We start from the raw sequence: 26,890 nt of genomic DNA on the forward strand, positions 1-26,890 counted from the left end.
CGCTGTGAAGGCACCAGCAGCCTAGACCAGGTGATTCCGCGGAGGACAGCGGCTCTGACCGAGAAATGGGGCTGTGCCTGAGCCTCCCTTGGTGATGACTGGTCCCCTGGGGCGGGGTTCACGGGCGGAGGGGGCAGCGCGGAAGCCTCCGCCCCCTGCCCCGACCCCGCTGGGCCATCAGCGTGGCCATCTCCCCATCACCCCCAGGCCTGCTGCCAGCTGTAGCACCGACATCAGACAGAGAACCGTGCTTGGGGCCCAGGTGATCGCTGACTCAGGGATGGAGGAAAGGGGCTCCCTTCGCCACAAAAGGGAGCCTCCCTTCTAGGTGACTCACGGGGGGAAAGAAACCCCTGGGGCCACAGAATAAATGTTTGAGGTTTCCCAAGGCCCCTCCCGACCGTTGATTTGGGGCGTTTGTAGGTGGGAAGTGACCCTGGCTCCGGGGCTCCCGGAACGCAGTGACACCTCGGTCTGCAGGAGTGGGGACACTAACTCTCACTGCTCACACACAGGTCTCATTGGGTCGTCAGCGCGTCCTACAAGGAAGGGGTCTTCAGCCCCATGTCACAGGGAGGAAGTGGCTGGCAGGGCCGGGCCAGGCGCCAGGTGGGCCCCCAGGTCCCTCTCCTGTGCGTGCGGGATGCCCAGGACCCTCCCGGCTGTCTCATTCGTGCAGTTACCACGTTTTAGAGAGAATCGGAGCTCTCTGCATCTTGTCGAAAATGTGGCTTACGACAGGGGCTCTGGGGCCACTTCCCAGCCAGGACCGCGAACAGGCCCATCCCTCCCCAGTGGGGCGGGGTGCGAGCAGCACCGTCCTGGGGGAGACCCCACCGGAAAGCATCCTCACGCCACCTGCCTGGCTCCCGGCTGCAGCCCTGACCGCACACCCGCTCTAGACGTGCACATCACCACGCTCACCTTCCGAAGCATGGCTCTGACCGCGTGGCTCCCAGGGACGATCCATCGCTGCCTGGACCTGCACGCCCTCGCTGGGCACTGAGGGGCCTCAGCTCTCCGCCGCCTCCTGCCCTCTCTCCGCGCCCCCAGCCCAGGCCTCAGCACCACCCACCTTTCCTCTCACGTCTCTCCTCCCCTCCTGGGGCTGCTTCCCTCCTGGGGCACCAGCTCCGCTTCCAATGCCCATCCACGTCCTACGCCTCCTTCCAGAACAGTCTGGGTCTCTTCTTGTCCACAGTGCCCCCTGCCCTCTCCTGTTCTGTTCTTTCTCTTTCTCCCCCGAACGCTCAGGCCTGTGCGTTTGGGGACGCTCTCCCGGGGGCCCCCGGCCTGCTGTTCCCCCCCCCACCTGTGTGCCTTGTGCTCCCTCAGGAGACGGGCAGGCCCGTGCCCCCCGCATCCCAGCCTGTGGCAGGGTGGGCCCTGCTCCCGGCACCCAGGGGGTGCCCACGCGTGTGGTCACCAGCGAGCATCCCAAGCTGATCGGAGAGTGTCACCGTGAAGCAGGTGCTCTCACGGGCCACATCTGGTGTCTAATGTCTGCGTAGAGCAGCTCTGCAGAGGTTCTGGGCCTGAAAATGTGTAACTTTTCTATCCAGACGCTTCCTTTGGGAGTGGGGTAAAAAGCACAGGCCCTAAATGGAGGAAACATGGGGTCTTAACAGGAACAGACCTCAGGTGACTTGACAAGGAGGCAGGGCACCCTTCACTGGGCACCTGCCAGGTGCTCGCAGCTATTTAATCCCCTCGAGATGACTTTTCCTCCCCCATTTTGCAGATGGGGAAACCAAGGCTTGGGGAGTTTAAGTGAGCTCATGTTTCTATAAATGGCAGGACTGAAAAAACAACAAAAATGTTTCTCCAGCCCCTGCTCTGTGCTGGGCACTAGCGTGACCTCTTGGGTCATGTGACCCTCACAGTGGTGTGACGAGGCAGGTACCATGTAACAGGTGATGGGAGAGACCAGACAAGCTGGCGGCCTGCGGTCACACAGCGGCTAAGGGACGGGGCTGGGATTTGACCCTGGCAGCCTGCTCCAGAGGCAGTGTCCCCAACCGCTGCCCTGCACACCGAGCCCCGCTCCTGCGTCAGACACGGGACAGGCTCTCCCCTGCCCTCACCCCTCACATTCAGTTCCTCTCCGGGACGCCTCCCCCAGCTGGTCCCCAACCGGAAAATTCACACTTTAGTCTCTGGATACTGGCAGGTGGCAGGCATCCAGCCCAACCCAGAAAGACGCCCCGCTCGTGGCGATGCCCTGGGCAGCTCGGCTAACCTCCCCTGCCCCCCGCAGAGGTGGGTGCTGGCCCCCACCCGCAGGTGGCCGGCTGCTTTCTTTCCCAGGGCAGGTGACCGAGCCCTGCCTAGCTGTGCTCCAGGCCGGCGGAGGCATCACGATGCCCGTTACCTCTGGGGCCGCTCCTCACGCGGCGTGGCTCCACTCCGGGCCGGTGACCGGGGCCTCCCGGAGGACCAGCCAAGATCCCGCCGTCGCCCGCGGCGTCCTCGGCCGCCTCTGGCTGGCTTCCCGCCCCGGCACAGGAACCAGGTACACTTTACCTGATTAAGCTTCAAACAGTGACACACCCAGAAGGGGAGGGCACCTGTGATCTGGGCTCAGCTCCGAGGAGGAGACAGGGCCACCCTAGCCTCCGCTGATTGGCTCCTGAGTCCCCCAGCAAGACGCACGAAGCTCCGGCCGGAGCCCAGGGCCGGTGGAGATGCTGTCCTCCAGGGCTGCCCGGCCCAGGGCCAAGGGAGGGCTGGCACACCCGGCCCGGCGACGGGAAGCGCGAGAGCCTCTAAGACAGGCGTCCGTACAGCAGGAGGCCTTGCATCGGCGCTCGGGCAGTGCACGGGGTCCGCAGTGAGGAAATCCTAACGGTTGGGGGAAGACTGCCCCATCTCCAGACTGGCTTTGATGATACCATTTTGGGTGTTGGGTGATCACTGTGCACCCCTGGGGCTGAACTGAGAGCTAGGACGCCAGCCTCTTCAGGGACGTGGCTCCAGGACTACCAGGCAGCTGAGCTAGAGGGGCCCTTGGAGGTCACCCAGGCCACCCTTCTCGGTGGTCAGTGGACGAAGCTGGCACCCAGAGCGGGCAGGGTTGGCCCAGGACACACAGCCGGCTAGTGTGGCCTGTGGACCGACAGCCCAGCTCTGTCTGGCAAAGCCTGCTGAACTGGGGGAGTCAGCAGGAAGGGGGCACCTGTGTTCTGGCCCCTGCCTGGTCACCCTGTCGCATGTTGAGTTCCGTGCTGCTTCCTCGTGGGCAGAAGGAGAGTGGGGAGTGGGCTGAGGGGCCCACGGCACCCCTTGAGCAGCAGTGGGGAGACACCCCTGCCACGTAGATACACACCACACCCAGCAGGCACTTACACACTCACCCCGTGAGATGAGTTACTATTCCCGCTTTTCAGCTGAGGAAACAAAGACAGATTAACTTGCCCAAGGCCACACAGCTGGAAGGGTCAGCGCTGGGCCTGGACTCAGGCAGTCTGGCCAGTGTCGCCGTGCTTGGCTGCTACGCGATGAATCCCTTCTGGTAGAGTCCAGGGTTTCCAGCCCGGGGTCTGTTTGGAGCCTGGTCTGAGCCGCCCTGCACCATCGGGCCGGCAGAGCCTTGTCAAGACCCCCTCTGAGTACTCTGTCACCCTATTAGGCCAACGGGGGCCCTGGCATCCTAAGTTGTCCACAGAGGTCCGAGCTGATGGTGGCCCAGGAACCAGCTGGCCTCACCAAGCCAGCATCACTGGCACGCGGCTCCTTCCAAAACCTCTTCCCAAATTCTGCCGTTTCTGCCATGTCTGAGTACCGTTTGCACTCAGTGTCTTCCTGATACTTTCCCTTACATGTACCCACTTCCCTCCTTTTACTTACCCTTCACATTAACATTCACAGAATCATGCAGTTCACGTGCTTGTTACATTTTGATCTAACGCACAGTAAGATGATCACGTAACTACTAGAAGAAAAAGCGCTCTTCCGGGCACCACCTGAAGTCGCCTTGCACATGTGGGCCGCCCTTGGGGAGCCACGGGCTGGTTTCAGGTCCTCACTCTCCATCTGGAGAAGCTGAGGCTCGGCCAGATCGTCTGCACTTGGTCGCACGGCGAGGGACAGCAGGGCCAGGGCAGGGCCAGGCTCCGGATGCCCGGTGGAGCCTTACCCTCCGTGTCTGCCCTGATGCAGGAGGCCGAAGAGGCCAGGGGCCTCGGGTCAGCCGGCCTCCGGCTGCTTGACCCACACCCGGGGACCGGGGGCCACAGGACTCATCGCCCCCCAGGAAGGTCGGGGCAGAACTCCCACAAGGTGGGATTCGGCTGAGGTGTCAGGGTTTCTGGAGTCCTAGGGCCACTGATGTCAGTGCAGGAAGTCCCTCTGGCATCTACAGACCCTGCCTGGCTGGCTGGGGGTTATGCTATCACAGTGATGATGTGAGTCAGAAGACCCAGCACCCAGCAGCGTTGTTCGAAGCGTTTTAGACACAGTAACAATGTATTCCTTACATCCCCCATGAGGTGCCTGCGCCCCTGTAGTGAGAGGCAAAGCTGGGGTCTGCACCCGGCTGCTGGCCCACAGCTCACGCTCTTCACGCCCCACCCGCTTTACTAGATGGAGGACCAGCCTTCTGGGGTTTTGGTCCCTGGCCCTCGTCTGATGAGCACTTACTACAGGCCAGGCCCCGGGCCACAGTATCATTACGGAAAAGGAGACTGCCTCGGACAGGAGGGATATTGGAAGGGCCGAGCGGGGTCGGGAAGCCAGGTCCGTCCCGCTTCCAGGCCTGCTCCCTGGCCCGCGGGAGTTGCGTGGCACGGAATGCAGGTGCTCAGGGATGGACAGAGAAGCCAGGCCCGGGCATCCCTCTTCCGGCCGTCAGTCACCTCTTCAAGCTCTGGCCCCCCTTCAGCATGCCCAGGGCAGGGCAGCGACCCTTGGGAGCGGAGGGACGCAGGGCCTCCTGGGCACCTATGGCTGGCACCCCCTCCACCCCGGGTGCGCATGCGTCTGGGGGGCCGTCAACGCCCCTCCAAGGGCCTCAGAGTCCCCACCAGTAACTCCCACCAATTTGTCTGGGGTTAACGATCAGAGGGGCAGGTGGACAATGGCCTCAGGAAAGCACTCAGGCCCTGGGGGAGTTCCCTGGTGGCCTAGTGGTTAGGATTCTGGGCTTTCGCTGCCGTGGCCCGGGTTCAATCCCTGGTTGGCGAACTGAGATCCCACAAGCCGCGAGTCGTGGCCAAAAACAAACAAAAAAACCCCTCAGGCCATAGGCCGTGGGGAGCCCTGGAGAGTCTTGAAGGAGTGAAGTGACGTGATCAGAGTAAAGCGAGCCCCCCGGTTCTCCCCACGAGAACCCCAAGAGAAATAATGAACTGGGCACTGGTTGTCAGGAGAGGGGAGGAAACAGATGCCCCAGCTGCCAGGACTTCGTGAGTGACCGGAAGTGGGACCTGCAGCCCAGGGAGACTCAAGTCTCCAACGAGCCCCTGGTTCCCGGCTTGAGCACCTTGGCTACTGGTGGCACCACCGACGCAGATAAAGGAACTAAAAGCAGCCGATTTCCAGGCAAGGATGCGTTTATGTTTGGACGTGCTGATTTTGACAGGCTCTGTGGGCCCCAGGGGGGAGGGTCCCTCTGAGAGCCAGGTAGAAGGTCTGGAGCTGGGGGTCAGGTCTGGGCTAGAGTTGGAGATTCTAGAATTAACGTCAGGAAACCACCAGAGGGAAAAGCCTTGGAGAAAACTTCCACGTTAAATTGTAGATTGAGCTGAGCGGTCTGAGCAGGGAGGCCCGGGAAGCCGCGTATCTGGGGAGAAGGATCCAGTGTCAGCGCAGCGTAAGGGCTGGGACGGCACGAGCCGAGGATGCGCTCTGGGTCCAGCAGTTACACTCACCAGCACCTCCACCTGTGGAGGGCTCAGGGGAGGGACTGAGTGGGGACAGGGAAGGGACCCCCACAGCCAGACTCGAGCATGGAGCCCACAGATGGGCCTTTCAGGACGGGAGACTTGAGTGTGTTGATAGGCTGGGCGGCACCGGGCAACAGGACAAGCTTGGAGGTGATGGCGGTCCCAGGGACAGGGGACGGGTGGGTTGGCCTGGAACAGGAAGCAACCTCCAAGATCAAAGCAGTGGAGATAAATAGGAAGGAAAATTGCCGGTGGGGTAAGGAAATTGTGAGATCACACCTAACCGCCTTGATTTTCCCCAAGCAGTGAGGCAAGGTTTCCGTTAGGGAGAAGGGGACAGAAACACAGGAAGCTTGCCTAGGATGAATGCCGAAGGGCGAATGGCCCCCTGGAGGGGTGGGGGATGCGGTAGAGACGGTGAGCCTGCAGGGGCCCTGCTCAGTCTTGTGAGCAGGAGAACTGAGCTGCAGGGGCGGGGGCAGCGGGAGGGTGCTGGTAACGGGACAGGCTGGGCTGGAGACCCGTGGTTGAGGATTCGCAGGGTTAAGAATGATGCAAGGAAGCCAGAGAATGAAGGAGCTGGTCCGAGTTAGGGGTGGAGGGGGGAGCCCAGGGGTGGGACGGCCCCTCGCTCCCCGTTTCCCGCACGTGTCGCTTGACCAATTCCAAGGCTCAGTCCCCAGGGCCAAACCCAACAGGTTCTTCCCAGGTGGGAACAAACCTTTGCAGAACAGTGTGGCTGTTTGAAAGGAGACAAACAGGCCTTCTGAACACAACACAAGAACTTATGTCTCAGATGAGGCGGGGAACAACAGTTCCTTCTGGCCTCTGCTGAGCTGGCTGCAGGGACCCTGCTCCGAGGTCACTCATAGCAAGGCACCGAGGTACACCTGAGTGTAGTCGTCCGAAACCAGTGTGTGTGCGCGAAGTCAAAGCACAGTGAGAGGCTGGGTTACTGGCTGAGTCCTTAAGACACTGAAGAACCATTCCTAACCTTTTCCATTAATTTATTTTCATATACTGGGCTTATTTATAGATAACAGCTGCCTGCTACAGACCAAATCCTTGAGACTACCTGACAGGTCAGATCACCTGCAGGACTCAACCAAGACGCAGAGAAACAACAGTACTCGAGGTCTCCCCTGGGCAGTGTGGTTTAGAGGAATATCTGGCCATTTGAGACACCAGTTTCTGGATTGGTGACTGATAAGCTGACACACCCATTTACCCACCGTTGGAAAGCGTCCCCATCGTGGAAGAACTCGCGGCCCACCAAGGCCTCTGAAGCAGTGGGTGGCCTGGCCGGCACCAAGCGTACGCTGGGCAAACTAGGGCGGAGACGCAGCCGGCACTGGGTCCTCTGTGCGGCCACCTGCGGCCCACGTACCTCCCGTTAGCCCACCGCAAGCCTCCCGCTGGCCCAGGACCCGTCAACCCCGGCCCTCCAGTGTACCTCACTCACTTCCAGTGCCAACCCCAAGTCTCTGCTCATCTGGAGCCCCGTCTCCACATCACCCCGCCTGTGCCCTTCAGTACCTGTACATGGCTCTGAACTTGGGCACATCTTTGCAAACTGAAATGCCCACCCCACCAAGACCCTGGCTCAGGGCTCCACACGGAGCCTTCTCAACACGTTATTTAGACAAACCCCGCGGGAAGAAATTCAATCAGATCCAGCTGGGCCGCCAGGCCCTTGTTTCTGCCTGGGTCCCGGACGCACCACCGCCACACTTCCGGGACGGATGGATGGATGTGACTCAGCCCTGGCGGCCCCTGGAAGCTTCTCCTGCCAGCGCTCTTTCCCTGGCTGCTCCCACCCCTCTCTGAGTACCTGCTGGTTTTCATTTGGGGAAACATACGGGCTTTTCAGTGAGCGCCACGTACCATATCTGTAAGATACTGCCAACAGACACTGTTCAGAGTTTCAGGGGACTCTCCCACAAAGGTAAAACACAAATAAACTCAGGATAGTTCCTAAGGGCCAGTTCACCCACTGCCCCTTGCAGGGAATGGAGCCTGAAAGGAGCAGCGACCCCGCCCAGGCCCCCCGTGGGCTCCATCCACCACAGCCACCTGGACTGTCCGGGCCCCGCCTCTCTGCCTGGACCCCTCAAGGACAATGCTCCTGTCCCCTATCTGGGTCCATCTGTGAAACACTCGTAGTCCCTGAAGTCTCTTGAGATCCACAAAGTGAGACAAGTAAGGCAATTTCATGATGCTTCCTTGATTTACAAGTAACAAAAGGATGACGTTCCTCTCCATGCACTGGTACAATGGAATTCAGAGACACGTATCAATCTGAGGATAGGCGCCCAGGTGCTCAGAGCCACCGCTCGGCCTCGGGGTCCTGTGGTCCCACCAATGGCTCAGCGATTGCAGACCGGGGCGGGAGGAGGGGGCACTGCCTGGCTTCCTGAAGTGGGGGCGGGGCCAGGAGGCACAGTAAGCAGGGTCCTTGGCTCTGCCTGCCTTGATGGGAGGACAGGAAGGGGAAGAGAAGCTGGAACAGCGTCCAGGTGTGCCCTGAGGACAACGGCCGGGCTGTGGCATCAGCCTTCCCAGCAGAGCCGTCCCGAGGGCTGGAGTGAGGCCACGCCCGGGCCGAGGAGTCGGGTCGCGAGGTCGGGAGGAAGCTGGCCGTGCCTTCCTCTCCCACACTCAGTTCCTGACGACCGAGCTCCCAAGGTCTGCAGCCGGGAGGGTGGCGAGGAGGGAGCAAGGTGACAGGGTCGCTCCAGTCCCAAGAACCCCAGCCCTCCCCCACTGAAGACCACCTGCGCAGGCAAACTGAGACCATGGACCCAGCGCTCTTCCTAGATCATGCAGCTGAGCACATGTCAAAACAGAGGGAGAAGGAAAAACGCCCCGGGCTTTAAAGGGGAGACCCGGAGGGTGGCACCGAGTGGGGAGAGTGGCCAGCTCCGTCCAGCCCTGGAGGCTGGCAGGCGCGGCCTCCGGTCCTGCCTTGACCGTGACCCGGCGGCACGGCTGCCTAGCTGAGCATCTTGTGCCGATCGAAGACCGTCTTCCGCTGCTCCTGCACCTGCAGCTTCCACCGCTGCTGCGCTCCCTCCACGCGCTCCAGGACCGTGTTCGCCCGCGGCCCGGAGAAGGTGGCGGCCGCCACAGAGCGAGCGTCCTGTTGCGGGAGGAAGAAGAGGCTTGGCACCCAGAGCCGGGGGGTCTCAAACGCCTGACATGGAAAACAAAGCCAGGAGAGCGACCCCGAAGGCCTCCCCGAGGGCCCACCCAGCACAGTGCGCCCGCGGCTGTGGGATGGGCGGGGGCCCGGGAAGCGGGGGCTCTGGTCGGGCCCGGCCGCACCCCAGACTGGCTCCTGACCCTCGAGAGGAGCGCAGAGGGTCAGCACAGAGGACGCGATGACCCTCTCGTCCGAGGAGAGGCACCACGTGCCCCCGCGGCTGGTAGCGGGCTGCAGGACTCCTCGGCCCTGCCGGCCACGGCCAGGACAGCGGGGAGACCCCCAGGACCTGCTCTGCCGGGGCTGGGGCCCCAGCTCGCTCCCCGAAGGACAGCGTCTGGCAGGTGGAGCTGGGCGCTCGCCCTGCGTGCCCATTCCAGAGCCCGGGCCGCGCCGGCCGCCCTCCCGGTTCTGCCCCATGCCCTCCCCCCTGCCCTCAGAACTGCCGCTGTCGTCAAAGGCAGCATCTTCCCCTAATTACGACTTCTCTGCCTCTGAAGCGCCAGAGCCCATGCATTTCCTGCAGGACCCGAACCTGATCTCTGGGGGGAACTGGAGCCAGGGCCAGGCCCACAGCCCCGGGGATTTCCTCCCCAGCTCTCCCTGCCTCTCATCTCCTGCCACACGCCTCTTAAGGGATTAGCACACCTCTCTAAGCCCAGGGCCGCCCAGCAACTGCAACTCTGCTTCTAATGCCCCGAGCTGGCACAGCTTCTGTCGCCATGCAGCTGCCGGGCTGGGGAGGTAGGGGCGGGGGATGGGGGCGAGGAGAAGGGAGGCAGCGTGCTGGCGGCGGGCGGTGAGGCTGGCAGGTCGTCACTGCCGCCCACAGCTCTGCCCAGGGTGAGTTAGGGACGGACGCTGCCCCCCGGGAGCCCTCGGCCCGGGAGCCCGAGGAAGCCTGCTCTGCCAGGCTGGACGAGGACCACGGCAGCACCCCAGGGGCAGGTGCCGGAGCACCAGAGTCGAAGCCAGGACCCTGGGTTCTACAGCTGGCCACCTTCTCCCGGCCTTGGCCACTTAGCAGCTGGGTGTCCCTGAGAAGCCACTTGATTTCCCCAAGCTCCAACTTAGTAAACCCGGTCTTCTTAGGCTTTTCTGCCTATACTGTCAACAGGAATTACATGCAGCTGATGACCCAGTGCAGAAAACACACACACACACACACACACACACACACACACACACACACACACACACACACACACACACACACACACACCCCTTCACACGACACTCAGCATGACGCCCTCCGACGTCCTCTGTCCTCCTCCATGTCACTGTTTTCAGTGCTGGTCATGACTCAGGACCTCGTGGGTGGTGCCCCACACCCTGACACACACGGTTTGTGACCAGGAGCGGGGTACGGCAAGGTTACATATACAGTAACACGTGTAACGGCCTCAGCACACTGCTGTCAAGAGTTGGAGCCCGCGGGGTGTTCAGTCTCCTTCCTCCCCAGCAGTTCACGGTGGGAAGATGACTGTGGAATCAAACCTGGCTCTGCACCTGGGCTCTGACCCTGGAGCACGACCCTGGCTGACACCCTGTCCTCGGAACCTGCTTCCCACCCACGGATGGAGCCTGCAGGAGCGTCTTCTCAGGGACAGTGGGCGCACAGCGTTCAACGGTGCCTGGCAGATCACAAGCGCTCAATTCACAGCCACTGTCAGTGTGAGACCCACTCCCGGAGCCCCCAGGCAGGAGGCAGGACCTGCCCTTGAAAGGTCACCAGTGTCACTACTTTTCGGATCGTCCCTTCCCTCTTGGGCTCCTCGCCGCCCTGGGAAGGGAGGGGCCGTGCAGCCGCCCAGGGTCCCCCGCTCCCGCCCAGTGGGCTGTGGTCTCGGGGGACCCTGCCGAGCTGAGGCCCACGCAGCGAGGCCCAGAGACACCCACAACCGTGCAGGAACCCTTCCATCTCTCTCTTCAAAGGGGACCAAACCTACACATCTAGCACAGCTCTGTTTCCGTTTCTGCCCCAGCAAAAAGGCTGGCTTCCTCCTTTCAAAGGACGTCTGAGCCGGGGGATTAGTCCTGATGCTGCTGGAATCAGGAAAGGCAGCGCCCGGCACGGCACCGGGGGCCCACCGGGCCGGCCGGCACCTTCAGAGGGAGCGGGGCTTTCATCTCCTCAGCGCTGTGGGCCAGGCCCCCTTCCTCTGTCCTCCAGCCCCAGGGCAGGAGCTCCCGGCTACAGGAATGGGGGGACGAAGCCGAAGGGCCCCCATCCTGGGATGCGATCGACCCCCCGACTCCTGGGGTGTGGAGGGGAGCCTTCTCAAGGTCACTGAGTTGCACAGACCGAGAGCCTGACTTTCTTCCCCTTGGGGTGAAAGCTAAGTCCCCCGCCCCAGGGGGACCTCATCCCTCTGAAGGGAAATGCTCTTCAGAGCATCTCCAGAGATTCAGCTCAGCCAGGTAGGGCCTCCTCCCCTTGCTGGCCCCAAGCCCGGGCGCCACCGCGGTCCCCGTTCCACTCAGCTCCAGCGGCCCCAGCACTTAAGCGGCCCCTCCCCACCACGGAAGAGCCCCGCTGCCAGGAAGCCTTCCCCCACTAACACCGAGGAAAAGTCAGCCCCCGGCTTCCCCCGCCCCTCCCCTGACCTCCTTCTATCCCGCATCCCTGACCGGGGGCTCTGCCCCGGGCTCGGACCCTGAGGGCGGGCCCGAGGTCTGTGCATCTGTCTACACGGGGCACCTGCAGGACCTGAGTACATTAGGAGGAAGAGAAACAGGGACGGGGCGAGCCGGGGTGCCCAGGGCGGGGCCCATAAAGAGCAGAGCGGCTTGCCCTCCCTTCGGGCTCCGCAGCCAGGTGGCACACATGCCGGGGAGGCCGCGGAGCCGTGTAATCACAGCCCATCTCTCAGCCGCTCCCCAGCCAGGACTGCAATTACCGCACGCAGCCCCTAATCACGGGGCGCTCACCCGCGCCGCTGTGCCCCCAGCAGAGCGGCTGTTACCGCGCGTTAATGACCAGGTAGGCGCGCGAGATTTCCTCCTGGACAGAGACCACCCAACTGCCAGCCCCCCTGCCTCCCAGCCCAGCTCCACCGGCCGGGCACGTGTCAGCAGGAGGCCGGGGGCACCCACCCCGGAGGGGCCGTGGGGTCCAGGGACGGGCCAGGCCCCGTCCCTCCCTGGCCGTGTGCAGGCCTGCCCCGTGCGGCCGGGCAGCCCCTCTTCTCGGCGGGAACCTGCCCTTCCCAGCTCCACCCACTGCGTGAGATGCTCTCAGGGGCGACAGCCCGCCGGCGCTGCAGCCCAAGCCTGGTGCTCTAGTGACCACTCACCGCTTCACCTCGCTCCCGTGTCTCTGGAGGAAGAGCCCCTCTTACACGTGTTAGCCTCCCGGCTGTGGTCCTTCCACCCCGGCTTTAGGTAAACCAGGGTGAGGCCAAGCTCTCCGCACCTGCGCGCAGCCGGTCCCCAGGGCAGGAAGCGTCCTGAACCACACCTGCCCACAGATGCCACCCTCTGGGGCACCCCTCCTCCCTCATTGCTGTCTCGGACACACGTGGCAGCTGTGCAGGCCCGAGCGGACGAGCTCGAGGGGCACAGGCCAGGAGCCCCTGACACCGTCACAGCTCTGTGCACGGCACACACCACCTCTCACTCCCACAGAGCTGCCTGCGCCTCCTGTGTCCCACCCTGGGCTCCCCTGACTCTCTGGGTACACTCTCCAAGTCCACTGTCGGCCTGACACCAAGGTCTGAGCACCCACATGCGGCTGCCTGGCGGGCTCACTGCCCCTCTGCTAGGAATGCAGGGCGACAAGGAGGCTCCCCGACCTGTGCACTGAAGCTGCCTGATGCCAGATCAGGGCAAACTCAAGGCTGCCCCCGCTGAGGAAACCCTGCAGTCCTGGTGACGCGAACGGGAGAAGAGGCGACTGGAGCACTGGGGGAGGGGAAGGCGGCCCCCGCCTAGGCCCCAGGGACGCCGCGTGTGGGCGGAGGGGCGGCGGGGTGCGGCCCGCTACCTCGTTCTCCTCCTCGTCGTGCAGCCGCTCGGTGTAGGCGTCCGGCTTTCGAATCAGAGGGTCCACCAGCATCAGGAAGGCCATGTACAGCAGGAGGGCGCCCACCACCGACAGGTAGACGACGATGATGACCTGCGAGCGGAAGAGACCCAGCTCGCCCTGCGGGCCACCACCCGCCGCTCCTGTCCCTTGCCGTCTGTCTTCACCGGGCAGCGGGGCCTCAAGTGCTGCCTGCAGACGGGCCGGGAGACCGCGGGCGCGGAGAACGACCCACTCCACCTTTACCGACTGTGCCCTCGGCGGTCGGGACCCCACAAGAGCCACCAGTTCTCTGGCAGCACAAAGATGACAGATGAGGCGCCCCCAGGAGCGGGGAGCGGAGAGCGGGGAGGGGAATGTGCCCGGCCAGACGGGGGCGGGGGGGAGCGCCCGTCAGAGCGGGGAGAACCGAGCCCTGCTGAGGACAGCACAGGGTGCCGGGGTGGGAGCTTCAGTCCCAAGAGGGCGCGTCACCGTCAGGGGGCAGAGGGGACAGCCAGGCGGCCAGAGCCCCTCCCCCGTCAGTCACAGCAGGAGGTGAGGCTGGGGCAGAAGGACAACTTCCAGAACCTCTTACGTGCCTGGAGAGCCTCCCAAGCTGCAGTCATTTTTGTTTTACAGGAAAAACAGAGTCAAGGAAGCTAATGAGATGTTTCCCAGCGTGGGTACTCCAGGCACCTCAGGCAGGACTCCCCAGGACACTGCGCTCCACGGTCAGTAACACGCTGTAGTTACTGGGGCCACAGTCCATCTCCAAATGTCCCCCAGGGGCTGACACTCACCTGATGCAGACCCCCCAGGCCACACCGTCACCCTCAGTACCAAGAATACTAAGTGGCGGATGCTCCTGGAACCCGGATTTACTGACCACAACTCCTATGCCTTTCTGACACTCACCTGATGCAGATCCCCCAGGCCACACCGTCACCCTCAGTCCCAAGAATACTAAGTGGCGGATGCGCCTGGAACCCGGATTTACTGACCACAACTCCTATGCCTTTCTGACACTCACCTGATGCAGATCCCCCAGGCCACACCGTCACCCTCAGTCCCAAGAATACTAAGTGGCGGATGCGCCTGGAACCCGGATTTACTGACCACAACTCCTATGCCTTTCTGACACTCACCTGATGCAGATCCCCCAGGCCACACCGTCACCCTCAGTCCCAAGAATACTAAGTGGCGGATGCGCCAGGAACCCGGATTTACTAACCACAACTCCTATCCCAACTGCCATCCGTCGCTGCTGACCCCAGCCCCGCGTCTACGCTGTCACGGGAGCTGAGCTTGGTTCATGGCCAGGTCCAGCTGGACCACATGCCTCCCTGACTGGGGCATCTTCAGACAGGGTACAGGATCAGAACCCTTGCCTGTACCCCAGGAAGCGGGGCGGGGGGGGATAGGGCTGACTCTCTTAACAGGCTGAAGCTGGAGGGGGTTCTCTCTGGTCTCTTAGCAAGGACTAGAGGGAAACTGGGGGATTAGGAAGTGTATCTGATGAGGTCCCCACATCAGGAAGCCCCTTGAATCTAAGGTCTTGAGGACCTGGTCCCCCAAGCGTGGGGCCAGTGGATAAGCTCAGAGGGGAAGGGGTGATGGCAGGGAGAGTGGACAGGGGAGAACATGAGCACCGCGGGCCAGGCAGGGAGGACAGCGGTGAGGACCACCTCGCCGCCAAAAGAGCCTCAAAAGGGAAGCCCGATGGCAGGCTCAGGGCTGTTGCCAAATCCCTGCGGGTTCTTTCCTGATGCTATGTCCCGATCCTTCACCAGACACGCAGAAATAAGCTTAAAAGCTGGACCAGGAGAGGCTTATGTTGGAAATCGGCAAGCATGGCCAAGCTCGCCCTGGTTGGGGTGTGGTGGTGCTGGGGGATCAAGTCTGCCTGGAGGGGACCAGGGACCAGGCCTCTCCATGTCCTCACTGTGTGTTGGTGGCCATTCCACCACCTCCCCTGAATTCACTGATGCCCACGAGAATGGGGTTCAGGGGAAGCAAGGGGGGCGTCTGATGCCCATCCTGCCAGGCCCGCAGCTCTGGTGTCGCTCTGGAAGCTTAACCAGACTGCAGGCTCCGGAGGGCGGGCTACCTCCGCTCCAGCATCCCTTACAGTGCCCGGGACACAGCGGGAGCCCCGGAAATGTCTACTGAACAAATGGAAGGCGAGAAGGGAGAGGAAGACGGGAAGCGGGGGGGAAGGGGTCTCCAGCCCCCCTCCCAGGTCCCCCCTGCGAGTGTGATGGCGTCGGAGGGGAGAGCGGCCCCAAGGGGGGTGGGAAGGGGGTCCCGGGGTTGCCACCTGGCCAGCCTCGGGGCCAGCCCCCCAGGCCCGAGCAGAAGGAAACAGGAGAGGACGGAGGGCGGGGCGGGGCCTCGCTCAGGCCCCCCAGGGAGAGGGGGCGGGGCGGGGCCGTCGCGGGCACCTTGATGGTGGTCGTGCTCCGCTCCTCGTACTTGCACTCGCACAGCAGGCAGTAGGCCTCCACGTCGTGGCCGGGCACCGGCATGGGCTCCACCACGTGCAGGCAGTTGCTGCAACAGACAGAGGGCTGTGGGGGCAGCCGGGGGGCTCCCCAGGGAGGGGAGGGTCTCTGAAGGGTCAGGCTGGCGGAACCCCTTTCCCAACCCACAGCCTCTCGAGGCCCTTGCCCTCCGCGACTCACGGGGTGAGTGTCCCAGTGGCACAGACTCCACCCCCACCCCACCCCAGTCCCTCGGGTCCAGGGTCTGTCCCCGTGGCAGGCAGCGCCTCCGCCAGGCCTCCTCTGACCCACGGACCCACCACAAGCCAGTGACTCTGCCTTCTTCAGCATCTCTGAACCCCACGTCCCTATCCCCTCCCACTGCTGTGTCTCAGCTGGGCCCTGCCACCAGGAGCCTGGTGCCCTGGGCCTGAGCCTCCTCTGGGAGCCGCGCCTCTGGGAGCTGCAGGGGTGGCGCCGGATGACCCTCCAGGCCCTTCCAGCTCTGGCCCGGGCTGTCCCAGGGGCCCTCAGGCTCAGGCGGGGTTTCTGGCAGAGGTGCCAACAGTGTGGGCTGGCATGTCCTCCACAAGCCTCTGTTCCCCCTAAAAGTCCGTATGTGGAGGGTGTGATTTTACCTGAACCTCTGATGACCCCACTTCCAGCGCTGGGCACGTGGCTCCCTGCTATAACTCAGCCCCTGCCCGGGGAGGGGCCGCCGGACAGGGCCAGCTCCACACCCAGCACTGGGTCATCACTCCTGGGACCTCCCCTCTCCGGGGGCCTCTACCAGCCTCCGAGGCCCAGATTTCTCCCTGGGTCTGGAAGGTCACTCTGGTGCACCAGTGGGACGTGTGGGTTCCCCACAGGGATGTGTTCTCTCCCCAGGGAATCAGTGAAACCGTGACGTGTCCCTTTTGGGGGATCAGTGATAGCGCCTTAGGGGAGAGGGTTACCGAAGGGCAAGCTGGTTTAAGTCTCTGCCTTCTGCAGCTGCTGTGTGTGACTTCTCTGGGCCTCGGTGTCCTCATGGACACAACAGAGGCTGAACTTGATCAGTGTCCTTCAAAATGTGCTCCCTGGGGCACCCCAGGGCCCTCTGTGCTGGAGGGTGGGAGGGAGGCGCCATGGACGCTCCTGCTCAGCCAGGGCAGTCCTGACTTTTACACAATGTGTTTCCAAAACAGATTTGTTTGAAGCCTGTATTTTTTTTTTTTTTTTTTTTTTTTGCGTTATGTGGGCCTCTCACTGTTGTGGCCTCTCCCGTTGCGGAGCACAGGCTCCGGACGCACAGGCCCAGCGGCCATGGCTCACGGGCCCAGCCGCTCCGCGGCATGTGGGAGCTTCCCGGACCGGGGCACGAACCCGTGTCCCCTGCATCAGCAGGCGGACTCTCAACCACTGCGCCACCAGGGAAGCCCATGAAGCCTGTATTTTTAGAAGTGTGAGAGACACTGCACTAGCCAGCTCGGGGACTGTGTCCATAGTGTACTCCTCGGGAGCTCCACCATCAGGGCGAAGGTGTCGGGGTTTCTGCCCCTCACAGGCACGAGGACCCCCACATGAGACGGCAGAGCGCCTGCAACACGGGAACGTGGCCTGTGCCGCTCAGACACCCTGGCTTCACCCCCCTCCACCAGGGGAAGGCCCAGGTGTCCTCCTCGCAGTGGAGGGACCATGCGGAAGGGGCCTGAGGACACACCTGGTCTCCTCTGGCCCTGGCCTGAGGTCTAGGATCTAGGTTGGTCTAGGACCAACCGCCTCACAATCACTTATTTAAGAAAAAGTTCCTGCCATGCCCCAACCCCCCATATTCACTGAATCAAAATCTTGGGCGGGGGGGATGGTGGTGGTATCTAACGTACAGCATGGTGACTATCATTAACAATACATGTAGGGCCTCCCTGGTGGCGCAGTGGTTGAGAGTCCGCCTGCCGATGCAGGGGATACGGGTTCGTGCCCCGGTCTGGGAGGATCCCATATGCCGCGGAGTGGCTGGGCCCGTGAGCCATGGCTGCTGAGCCTGCGCATCCGGAGCCTGTGCTCCGCAACGGGAGAGGCCACAACAGTGAGAGGCTCACGTACCACAAAAAAAAAAAAAAAAAAAAAAAAAAAAACAATACATGTTAACAATTATGTACACTTGAAGTTGCTAAAAGAGTAGATCTTAAATGTTCTACCACACCTACACCTGTACGGTTACCCTGTGAGGCGATGGAGGTGCTGTCTAACCTTGTTCCACAATAAATACATGTATCAAACCACGTAACCTTATACAATGTCACACGTCTGATTCATCTCAATAAAGCTGGGAAAAACAACAAAAAAGAACCCAAAAATCATGGCAGAGGGGGTGCTGGGACTCTGTATTTTCTCAAAGCCCACCTGGTGATCCTGACACCTGACTAAGTAGAGGCACCGCTGACCTGGGCTCCCCCGTGTGGCGTAACCGCTCCGCGGGGACCGGATGCAGGCATCACCGCACCTGCGCGCTCAGAGCCCTCCGGGATGAGGCGCCCCTGTTGCCCCTGCTCCTCAAACGGCCTGCACGAGAAACGCCCCCTCAACTCACACTTGAGTCTGGTTCCCTGGAGCGCTCCTCGCTGGCCCCAGTCCTACACCCAAACCACACGGTGCGCCTCAGAGCGCGCCAGCCCCTCTCCTGCCCTCTCAGCTGCGTGTGTCCCCACGTCCTCTCCTTCTCAGACTGTAATTCCTTAAGCCATTCTTTGCAGGAGAGCATGTTGAAACTTGCTTTCAACAAGCTGATGTCCTTTCTCTGATGATGTTTTGATTATTCTCTCTTTTTTGAAGTGAGGCATCCAGAAATGAATTCAAGACTCCAGGAGTATAATGTAAATTCTCTTTGGGCCTCAATCTCTGCAGCTATAAAATGGGATCACAACCCATCCCACCACCTTACAAGGTGGTTAGACACTGGCATCAAATGACGCATGTAACAGAGCTTCGCCAAGAGCACGCAAGTAGGCAAAAGATCCTGCGGTATGTGGCTCTAATACTTACCTCTCCCAGCTTCTCTGTTACCATTTCGCAGATATGAACAAACACCCAAATCAAAGCAAATCAAAATAACAAAATCCACTCCTCTGACCAGGAACCCCTCAGCTGGAATTAAAGACATGTGGACCCTATTTCTAATCGGTTGTGTGACCAGGGACAAAACATTCCTTTGTAAGGTTCTCCATAGAAACGGGAGAGCAAGCTTATCCTCCAGGGGTCCACGAACCCCAGTCAACACCCACAACTTCAAGGGCCAGCCTGGGCAGTGCCTTACCAGTCCTTCTGTGACACATTCTGGTTGTAAATGTGTCCACTGATGTTTCTATATGGTGGACAGATGCATTTGCACCGGATATCTTCAGAACTCTGCAAGAGAAAGCACGTATCAGGTGGGCAGGGCCCCTGGGTTCAAGTTCTAGCAAGACTCTCAACTTTCAGTTCCCTGTTGCGTAAGGTGACCGTATGAATGCTCTTGACCTTCCCCCATGCCCAAGTTCAGCAGGAACGACTTCTGCAGGAAGGATGCTACATCACAGGGTCCTCAAGAAACTGTCTGGGGGGGCGAATGATACTCGCGAAAGGCTACCCAGGGCTGCCACTCCCAGGCAGGGGGCTTGGGGGAGGAGCAAGCAAGGTGGCAGTCCTCGGCTCTGGGCCTCACACCTGTGTGTGTACCCGGGTCCAGCAGTCTTGGCAGCTGGCCTCTTCCCCCAAGCCCACCTCCAACTTCCTAGGTTAGGATCAGGGAAGAAAAAGGCTGGGGTGAACCAGAAAAAGTGGACGTTTCCATGGAAACACTCAAGCAACCGCTCTGGAAGTTCTCCCTCCCTGGAATGGGTCAGAGACAACAACACAAAATTTTCATTCGAATTAGCATTCCCAGGAGGAAGTGGCAACAAACCCTGAGACTCAGTCTGATTCAAAGCCTCAGTGAATCATAATCTCGAATTCCAGAGACCTACCCAAACCCAGCTCCGGGCCATTACCCCTAAGGAATGGAAGTTACCTCGAGTCCCAGCTCGAGTCCCAGCTCGGGGGTGGGTCCCCTCCACCCAGAAACCTGCATCTGTGCAGACTTCACACTCCTCACATTACGCCCACTCCTTAGGCTACTGGAAGCTCCGACTAGGGCAGTGGGCACCCAGGAGCAAAGGAAGAAGGTGCTGAGAACTTTGACAACTTCCCCAAACACAGAACCCGGACTGGAATTCCTATTGGAATTCCTATCCTCCGCGTGCCAGATCCAGACGCGTGCCCCGCAGACGCCCCCTCTCCTGGAGGCCTGCAGCCTAGGGCCGAGAGAATATGCACCGACACGGCCCGAAGGGGAGTGAGGGGCCTGGCTGGAGCAGCAGCCCCCCCGGGATGCCGGGGCGCAGGCAGGGTGGTGGTGCATGGGAACTGCACCTTGTTGGCTTGGGCTGGGGGCACCAGCAGACTTCCGACCACGGCCACCAAACACAGGAGCTTCATGCTTCTCAGACTTTCGGGGCCGGCAAGACCGCCCACCTGGAAGAGAAATACTGAGGCGGAGAAGGGGCGGGCGGCCACGCAGCACCCTCGGCCCCAGAGCGAACCGCCCTGCTCGGGCACGGGAAGTGGGTGGGAGCTGGGCCCGGGGTCCTGGGCCTTCCAAGCCTGGTCCGCGAAGGCGCTTCCCTCTCCCCCAGGCCTCGACTTCCACAGCCCACCTGGCGCGCCGGGCCGCGGGGCCTCCCGGGCGGGGCCACGGGCCTCGGGTCCGCCGGACAAGGCCGGCCAGCGACCCCCATCTCGCGTTCCTCCGCCCTCCCTCATCACCGCCCGCAGCTCCTCCCGCTCGGGCCGAGGAGAACCTGGGGCGCGGAGCCTGGGAGCCCCAACCCCACAGCCAGGCCTCGGGCTCTGGACCCCAGGGCCCTCGCGACCCCCGCGACCCCAGCACCCCTCCCGCACGTCTGCTAACCTGCGAACCCCGCCTTGGCAGCACTGGACGCGGCCGGCCCCGCCCCTCCAGCTTCTATTGGCTGCTGGGGATGTCATCAAGGCCACAAGGCCCGCCTCCGCATGGGCGCCGAGGCTCCGCGCAAGGGAGAGGGAGGCATTTCTCAACCCGACCACACAGGAAAAGGGAGCGTCTGCAAGCGAACGAGAAGCTGGGAAGGTGTGGCCTCCTTGCGGCCGCAGAATTCCACCGCCGAGCTCGCTCCTCCCCGTACTCGAAACCCGGGGTTTCGGAGGGGGCCTAAGCTGTTCAGTCTTGCCGTTTTATAGAGAAAGCACTTGATAAACAATAAGCTGGTAACGACAGTAACGGTAAAAGCAGATTCAAGGGCTCCGTCCTCATCCACAATTTGGAGATGTCATCTGAGTCGCATCTTTGCTGCAGAGGGTGGCCTCACCTCTCCTCCCCATCCCCGGCAGGAGGAGGAAGCGGGGCGGCGAGGGGCGGCGAGGGGCGGGCTGGGCCCGTGAAGGGTGCGCCCCGCAGCTGCCAGCCTGGTCCCCTGGTGCTGGTTCTGGACCCGGCAGATGGAGGCAGGATGTGCGGGGGGCGGGGGAGGTCCGGGCCGCTGAGGGGCAGGGGTGAACTCGGTCCAGCTGCAAAGGAAAGAGAGAGGAGTCGTCCGAGTCTAGGGCACCGACCCTGGTGAAGACACCTGGGCTCTGGTCCCGCTCTGCCACTAAGCAGTGGTGTTACCTGGAAGACACCTCCCCTCTCCCGCCTCTGCTTCCTTGTCTGAAAGGAGTTGGTTGGATGCAAAGACCCTTCAGTCGATATTTTGGGATTCCGGGGGGGGGGGGGGCTTGACGTGGCCCGCCCCTCCCCGCAGGTACTGTGGATTGTGGTGGGCACTTCCTGTGGGGATCGTTGGGTTTGTGTTGGTCCTTCCTACTGATATGTGTCCCTGCCTGTATCCCCTCCACCTGCAGAGTCCCTGCTTGCTGCATTGGGTAGATTTAAAATCCGCCAGCCGGAGGACCGGCAGGAGGCGCCACAGTGGCACACAGAGCTTGTGGGCTTTGGCCCTAGGCCAACCAGGGCACCAATCCTGGTTCCTCTCGTACTAGTTGTGAGAATCGGGGTGGTTGGCTTATCCTTTAGAGAGCCTCGGTTTCCACATCCATAAAATGGGGATAATATGACCTACTTTCAGGATATAAGGAGTCTGTATGTGCAAAGCACCTGGAACAGTGGGGGCTCTGTCAATGGAGACCGTAGCTCATTCTGGAGGTCAGAGTGGCTGCTTTCGGAAGCAGGCTGGGACAGAGAGAGGATGCCTGTCCTGTGGGGGCAGAAGGGACAGTTCAGGCACTGGAAAAACACCCTCCCCCCCATACACCTCCTATGTGGCGGTGGAGACCTTCTTGGGGACAAAAGCAGAGGGCCGAGTCTCGGTCACCTCCAGCGCATGGTCCTCTGACACCCGACACTAAAGGTACCCAGTGCCGGTCTCACCATGTTCACCACAAAATGGAAGCGAGGCCTCCCAGCTTCCTCTGTGCACCATCATCCTGCCCTTCTCAGGAATGCGAGGACGTGTGCATCAAATGATCTTTGACTCTGTTCCCTCCTGTCTCCACCTCGAGTCTATGCCGGCGACCCTAAGGGACAGCCATCATTGCCCCGCTGGCATACTGCACTCTGTCCTCCTGCTTCCATCCCGTCTTCCATCCAGTCCTGTTTTCAGCACCTCGCTCACTGCTCTGTAATCCCTGCGAGCACCCTATCGCATCAACTAGAGACCCCTCCACCTGATGTCCGAGCCCTGGCCCTCCCATCTCAGCTCTGGTTACCCTGCACCAGCTGTCTCCCACATTTGGCTTTGCTCATATGAGTCCTCTTGGCAGGATGTCATCACCCCATCAGCCTGCATCTCTTTCAGACCTCTGCCCCAAGCGCTTCTCTTCCAGAAGCTTTTCCCAGGTAGCCCTACCTGGCCCAGTGCGCCTCGCTCCCACACGTCCTCCGTGGGCCCTGCGTTTAAGAGCCAGGCCATTGAGAGGAGGCTGAACCTCTTTATTCAATCCAATTCCACAAGCGAGTGCAAATGCTGTCCAGATGCCCCAGGGGACACAACAGACAAGCCACATGTGAACCCTGCTTTCAAGATGTGTCTTGTAGAGAAGGCATGTAGCCAGAACGTAATTTAATATAGTTAAATTCTATAGAAGAGTTTCTGGACTAAAATGTTTTTGGAACACTACGCACCCGGCACTGTGCTAGTTGCTAGGATATATCAGTGGACAAGAGAGACCCTGTCCCTGCTGTCATGGTACTTGGCATTTATTGCAGGAAAATGACAAATCAACAAGCTGTTACAATCCAGGGTGCTGGAAGCTGTGGAGAGGAAGATCTACAGAGGCCCACGGGCCAAGTCAGCCCGGAAGGTGGAGAGGATGCTTTGAGGGTCTCGGGGGCTACCGGAGCTGGGCCAGTGCGGGCCAGAATAATGTCCCCCCCAAGATGTTCATATCCTAATTCTGGATCCTGTGAATATGTCACCTTACATGGCAAAAAGGACTGTGCAGATGTGATTAGGGGAAAGCCCTTGGGATGGCGAGAGGACCCTGGATTATCGAGGTGCTCCCAGTCTAATCAGGGGAGTCTTTAAAAGAGGAGAAGCTTTTCTGGTTGTGGTCGGAGAAAGACGTGAGGACAACAGTGGAGTCAAAGACACTGAAGGTGGAGGAAGGGGCCACGAGTCAAAGAATGTGGTGTTCTCTAGAAGCTGGAAAAGGCCAGGAAGCAGACTCTCCTCTGGAGGCTGCAGAAGGAACCAGCACTGCTGACACCCTGACTTGAGTTCAGTGACACCTGGGTAGGACTTCTGACCTACAGAAAAGGGACATCCTAAGCGTGTTTTCCGGGGTTTTTTTGGCCGTGCCGCGCGGCATGCAGGATCTTAGTTCCCCGATGAGGGATCGAACCTGTGCCCCCTGCAGTGGAAGCGCAGAGTCTTAACCACTGGACCGCCAGGGAAGTCCCAAGTACGTGCTGTTTTAAGCCATTCAATTCATGGTAATTAACAAATTTAGAAAACTAATCCAACCAGGAAGGGTGGGCCAGGTTTGGCCCAGAACGCAGGAGCAGGGTGGTAAGGGGATGGCATCCCGCGTGGAGAGGGGGTGGGGAGCAGAGATGGGCTGGGAGGAGGCACGTAGCAGAGCAGCATGGGGTTCCATTTGGCTCGAGCCCAGGGCTCGTGATGGGAAGGGAGGGCAGAGAGGTGAGCTGGGGCCAGACCTTCGTGCCAGCAGAGCCTGGGGGAGCTGGGGAATGAGCGGGGCTGCGGCTCGGGTTCTGGGACTGGATTGAGACCAGGCAACCTCAGGAACAGGCTCTGTCCAGCAGAGGAGGCCAATCCTGCTGCTTCCTTGTGGGACTGTTAGTCTTCATCCTGCCCCGAGTTTGGAGCCCTAGGGCTCAGGGCAGAACGCAGGCCCTGGTTTCCCTCTCCCGTACCTGCTTTTACACGAACAACTCTGTGTCAGTTTGGCCTTAAAGGCATCGGAGCCAGAGCTGAGGGTCTAGTTTCCTCCCCACTCTCTGTACCCATTCGGGGCACTCCTGGACAGAGACTGGGCTGCTGTCATCATCCCCAGACTGTGCCCACCCTCCTGGCACCCTTGGCACGGCCCTGGTCTCCCTCTAGAACCCCGCAAGGCCTGTCTGTCCCGTGTCTCGTGGCCTCAAGCTCCTATGAGATGATTAAGTTCCTGATTGTTCCATTAGCAGGCACGACTCAGCCTTCCCAGGGGACAGCCGCCCCAAGGGGTCATCCGACCGGAACAGAGAACAAAGCCCAAGGGTAGAATTCAGGCCCTGTGTGCGTTCCGGATCACAGAGGAGCCCTGACCCACCCCTCGCAGGTGGCAGGTCGGGGTCCCCGGAGGCCCTGCGAGGGCGTGAGTTTCCCTGAGGATGTCTCCCCTCTGCCCACAGCCGGACTCCCCAGCATCAGGGCAAGAGGGGTAGAGGGGGCCCTGCTGACAAACACACGCCCCCAGCTGCGCGCTGGCCTGGACCCGGCCCTCCAAGCTCACCTCCTCACAGATGCGCGGCTCTCCCAACACTAACTAAGGCAATGCTTGATCAAACAATATTTATTGATAATTGAGCAAAACTTTGAATCAAAGTGTTATTCTATCTAAAGTTTAATACGGGACGTCGATTCTGTCCAGTCTAATATATATACATACACACATGTACGTGTGTAATAACACACACACACTCACACATATGTAAATGTAAACTGTGGACCCACTTGCTGCCGGACGTTCTACCCTCGATTACTCTCCAGGCTCGTCATGTGCGTGGCCTTGCCCTGCACCCCCCTCCCTCTGTTGCCCTGTCTGGGCTCAGCCCGCACCCCTGCAATGCTTTCTGCGCTCAAGCATGAGGGTGCTGTGGAGTGTAGGATAACAGTTCTCTCTTGGGTTTCCATTTTCTTCTCCACGTCAAATATCTTGGGTTTGGCTGGTTGGTTGTTCCACTTGCAGTGGTGTGTTAGGCAGGGTGGGGTTATAGTAAGACTCTGGACCAGAAATCATAAGATCTGCGTTCAGTTTGAACGATGCACTCCTGTCCGAGCACCAGCCCCTTGGGGCTTCATTTTCCCCGGAAGGGATTTATTTAGAATAGCAGTTTTAAAACTTTTGGGTCTCATGTCCTATGAAATAATAAGAAAAAAATTTATATATATATAGGTCTCTTCCCCAGTTCCTGACACAAGTCTCCTAAAATCTTTAATTTCCTGAACGATCGGATGGTCTGACATCGAGCTCCCAAACCCGTGGAATCTCCAGGGTGATGGGAGCATCTTTTGTTCTAACGAGCCAACTCCTGGTGGCCTCCTGGGTGCAGGCTGCTCCCTAGGAAGACCAAGCCATGATGAGAAGCTTGGAACTTTCAGCCCCACCGTCTGTTCTCCGGAGAATTAATAATCGATGGTGCCTACGTGATGAAGCCTGCGTAAAAACCCCCGAAGCACAGGGTCCAGAGAGCTTCTGAGTTCCTGACACGTGGAAGTGCAGCGAGCAGGACGCACCTGGAGGGGCTTGGAGTCCCCGGTGCCTCCCCCGGGGACTGTCCTACTGTCTCTTCCACGGCTGTTCCAGAGTTGTATCCCTGCATAGTGAGCTGATGATCTGGTAAGGAAAGCAGTTCCCTGAGCTCTGTGAGCAATACTAGCAAATCATTGAGCCCAAGGACGGGGTGCAGGAACCCTGATCTACGCCCATTAGTCAGAAGCACAGGTGATAAGCAGGACTTGTCACTGGACCTGAAGTGGGGGGAGAAGGGTCAGCCTTATGGGAATAAGTCCTGAACCCATGAGTCTGCGCTAATTGCAGTTAGTGTCAGACAGCCAGCGGGCATCGAAGAATTGCTTGGTTTGTGGAAAACCCTCACATCTGGTGTCAGAAGTGTTGCTGCACACTTCTGAGTACAGTAAGGGAAACGAGTGTTTTCCCCATTTTCACAACCCCTTTACACTCTTAAAAATTATTGAGGACCCTCAAAGAGCTTTGTTTATGTCGTCATGTCTATCGATATTTACAGCATTAAAATTAAAACAGAAATTTCACATCCATTTACTTGTTTTAAAATAACAATAATAAACCCATGGCAGACATACACATCTATTGATGGAAAAAAAAAAAAACCCACTACATTTTCCAAAAGAAGACGTTGAATGAGAAGAGTGGCTTTGTTTCACATTTTTTGGTAAATCTCCTTAACGTCTAGTTTAATAAGAGACAGTTGCGTTCTCACATCTGCTTCTCCACTCAGCCCCTTGTGATATCACATGTCACCTACCCTCTGGGAAACGCCACTGTATGCTTGCAGTGGAATGAGAGTGAAAAAGGCAAATCACATCTTAGAACTGCTAGGAAAATAGTTTGATCTCTTGATCTCCCCGAAAGAGCCTTACAAATCCACTGGGTCCTCAGGCCACACTTTGAACACTGCTGGTTTACAAAACCCTGTCTCCTAACATTCTGTGGACTTGCTGACAATACTCTATGATAGTGTTTTTCAAAATACGCTTCTGGGAATAATTCATGGGATGCTACTCTGTTGGGGAGAATTGTGGTTTCTATGAATAAATTAGTTTGGGAAGCCTTAGCTTAAAGCAAATTACATAGATGTATTTTACTGCAGGACTTTTTAGATGCTTCCATGTGGTAATACACATTGTGAATCCCTTAAAACAATCCAATTGTGTATAATATTTCTCCATCATTTTGACAATAGACTCTTTTTGGGGGAAGCATCTTGAAAGACTCATGTACCGAGGGATATACTTTGGGAAAT

General features: G+C 59.8%; 1 protein-coding gene across 1 annotated transcript; it reads right to left on the minus strand.

Moving 5' to 3' along the window:
* Positions 1 to 8,086: 8,086 nt before the first annotated feature.
* On the minus strand, positions 8,087 to 20,332 carry TMEM9 (transmembrane protein 9). The gene is made up of 6 exons (XM_079696627.1): positions 20,283 to 20,332; positions 19,999 to 20,100; positions 18,866 to 18,957; positions 15,532 to 15,640; positions 13,070 to 13,201; positions 8,087 to 9,021 (listed from the first exon to the last, which is right to left on the minus strand). Exons 2-6 carry the CDS (start codon positions 20,062 to 20,064, stop codon positions 8,875 to 8,877), a joined length of 546 nt encoding a protein of 181 aa, XP_079552753.1. The 5' UTR covers positions 20,065 to 20,100; positions 20,283 to 20,332; the 3' UTR covers positions 8,087 to 8,874.
* Positions 20,333 to 26,890: the final 6,558 nt, after the last annotated feature.

The sequence above is a fragment of the Hyperoodon ampullatus genome (assembly GCF_949752795.1).
Source record: "Hyperoodon ampullatus genome assembly, chromosome: 2".
Taxonomy (NCBI): domain Eukaryota; kingdom Metazoa; phylum Chordata; class Mammalia; order Artiodactyla; family Ziphiidae; genus Hyperoodon; species Hyperoodon ampullatus.

Excerpts from the sequence above, each read along its gene's own strand:
- TMEM9 (XM_079696627.1), bottom strand. The coding sequence starts at position 20,064 with ATGAAGCTCCTGTGTTTGGTGGCCGTGGTCGGAAGTCTGCTGGTGCCC. Across the intron at positions 13,202-15,531 it reads GGAGCACGACCACCATCAAG|GTCATCATCGTCGTCTACCT; the intron begins GTGCCCGCGACG and ends TTCCGCTCGCAG. Across the intron at positions 9,022-13,069 it reads ACGACGAGGAGGAGAACGAG|GACGCTCGCTCTGTGGCGGC; the intron begins GTAGCGGGCCGC and ends CTCCCGCAACAG.